Consider the following 2,332-nt stretch of genomic DNA (forward strand, 5'->3'; position numbering starts at 1 on the left):
ATAAAGATCTGACCTAAGCATGAGATCAAAATGTCACATGAATTAACATTGGATTAAAAATCTTTCAAGGTGTTGCCTTATTTCGCCCCGCCAAAGAAAAACACGATACGCGACTGAGAACAGCGATTTTGCTGTTTTTATTTTAAAATCAATACTTAAATTTTATTTCGATTTTAGATATCGAAAGTGATTTCAGTCTTAGGCAACGATATTCTAAGAATATTTAATCTATTTCATTAAATAAAGGCTAAGAAATATTTATTGAATATATCAATATTAATTGTTGATTTCGATATTTTATATCGAAAAAATTTAAATATTTTATTATAAATCTTCGTTTAAAATTTCAAAAACCTTTACTTTAGGAAGTAGTAATATTTTCTCTAAATATTCTTATAAAATCGTTACAAAATTTGATACTGATATTAATTAATAAGAAAGAAATAGAATATTGATATTTTTACCTTTTTTTCTGGAAGTGATTTATTCTACAAACATAGTGCTAGTTTAGGCGTTGCCTTGCATTACTGTTTTTAAGATTTTTCTTGATTTTTTATATCTGTAGATTAGATTTGAAATAGATCCGATAGATTTCGATATTTTGGATCTCGATATTTTAGTGCCGATATACATCGATACCAATATTTTGCTTCCGGTATCTCATCATTACCTAGAGATGAGTAGTTATCGATTTATTTATGGTGATATTAGTTATAGTTATTTGTAAAACGATTTCTATTTTTAGGTTTTAGAAATCTTTTTTTTTTTTAATGCTTACATTTTTTCTTTCTGTAATCAAACAATAAATTAGTTTTATTGATAAGGTAAAATAACTTTACTTGGAAGTATTTTAACTTCAGTTATTGGATCATTTTGTACCAAGGAACAGAGACAATCATTCCTGTTGTACCAGTGGACAGTCTGTATTATAACACGTATTATTATTTCTTGCTACATCAATTTTTACTTTATAAAAAAAAATGTATCTTTTTACTAGCTATACTAACCAGCCAAAGCCCAAAACCTTCCACCATTTTATAGCAATACAAAAACATTAAAAAAAAAAAAAAAAAATATATATATGTAGATTGTCGAAGTAAAATACTTAAATAGTTTTTTATTTTTTATTTATTGATATTTACAACTGAATAAAAAATACAACAAGTAAATTTGATCATAATGACATAATGATATGATACAGGATGTAGAGAAACTATCCAGTAGTAGAACTCTAAAAACAGTTTACAATATAAGGTCACGAGGTCATCTTCTTTTCAGGCGCCTCGGAGGATTGCCAGGAATGGAAGAGGAAGCAAGGTTAGAAACTAGTGCGTTTGGGTGGTTAGGGAGTTTATTATGGAAGGAATAATATCGGGTTCGGGCTAGATCGGTTACATAAGGAACATTTAGGTACTTAAATAGTTGAAACAAAACTTTTACGTTAGTTACAAAAAAGTTTTACTGTCTCTTGAGGTACAACTGATGGCTCGGGAAATTCCATATTCATGTAGGTAACAAATTAGGTAAAAACCTAATTTTCTAAGTAGGAAAAAACACAATGCAGAAAAATAATTCGTTCTGTCTCTTGATGCTTCTTTCCCCCGGTACTACACCTTCCCCTATTTTGTAATATAAGATTGATTATTTTTTAACTATGACTTTCATTACCTAAATGAATGTATTTCATTATTTAATATTTAAAATAAAACAAGTATATGAGGTATTTCAACAGGCGTTTTAATTATTTCCAGATCACGATGTGAGTCATCGAACAATTCAGCCACTGATATTTTCAAATTCATAACCAGCGAATCGCGCTACAAAAAATGGTCAATGCCTGCCTCCGAGGATGGAGAACCTTTAGTGGTGAAGATAAAAATGTATATTTTTCACTTAAATGCAAAGGAAACATCCAAACTAGTAAGTTAATATTTATTAAAATACAAAAGCAAGCATGTGTATAGACTTTAAGATATCTTAATAAAAAATGAAGTCGAGGAAGAAAAATTTACAGTATATGTTCTGTGGTTCTAACTGGGGTCCCTGAGAATACCACCTTCCGGCTCTCCTTTTAGTACTAGAGCCCAAGAGGAGAAAAATAGAAGTTATTTTACTCATATTTTTTATTATTTTGATGAAAACTAAGTATAATTATTAGTCAAAACTGGTGAGTCTGCCAAGTATAGGTAGGGGGAATAAAAAATGGCGGTTGTTTCAAAGCGATAAAAAAAAAACTGATTTTTCATTCAGAGCTCTATATCTTAAAAAGTAGGAACAACACAAGAAACTCTAAGAGAACGTCATTTAAAGAAGAGCAAATTTTCTAAAATAT

At 28.9% G+C, this 2,332-nt stretch overlaps 1 protein-coding gene across 3 annotated transcripts in view; it reads left to right on the plus strand.

Annotated features, from left to right (window-relative positions):
* The window catches only part of LOC106686598 (pH-sensitive chloride channel 2), a 24,853-nt gene that overhangs the window by 1,924 nt on the left and 20,597 nt on the right, over positions 1-2,332 (plus strand). For all 3 annotated transcript variants that reach the window (XM_067049235.1, XM_067049236.1, XM_014429985.2), the window contains exon 2: positions 1,752-1,920. In XM_067049235.1, the coding sequence (XP_066905336.1) occupies positions 1,752-1,920 (169 nt within the window). The remainder of the gene's footprint in view (positions 1-1,751; positions 1,921-2,332) is intronic.

This window comes from Halyomorpha halys, unplaced genomic scaffold (assembly GCF_000696795.3).
Source record: "Halyomorpha halys isolate HHAL.00 unplaced genomic scaffold, Hhal_1.1 Scaffold844.1, whole genome shotgun sequence".
Classification (NCBI taxonomy): Eukaryota; Metazoa; Arthropoda; class Insecta; order Hemiptera; family Pentatomidae; genus Halyomorpha; species Halyomorpha halys.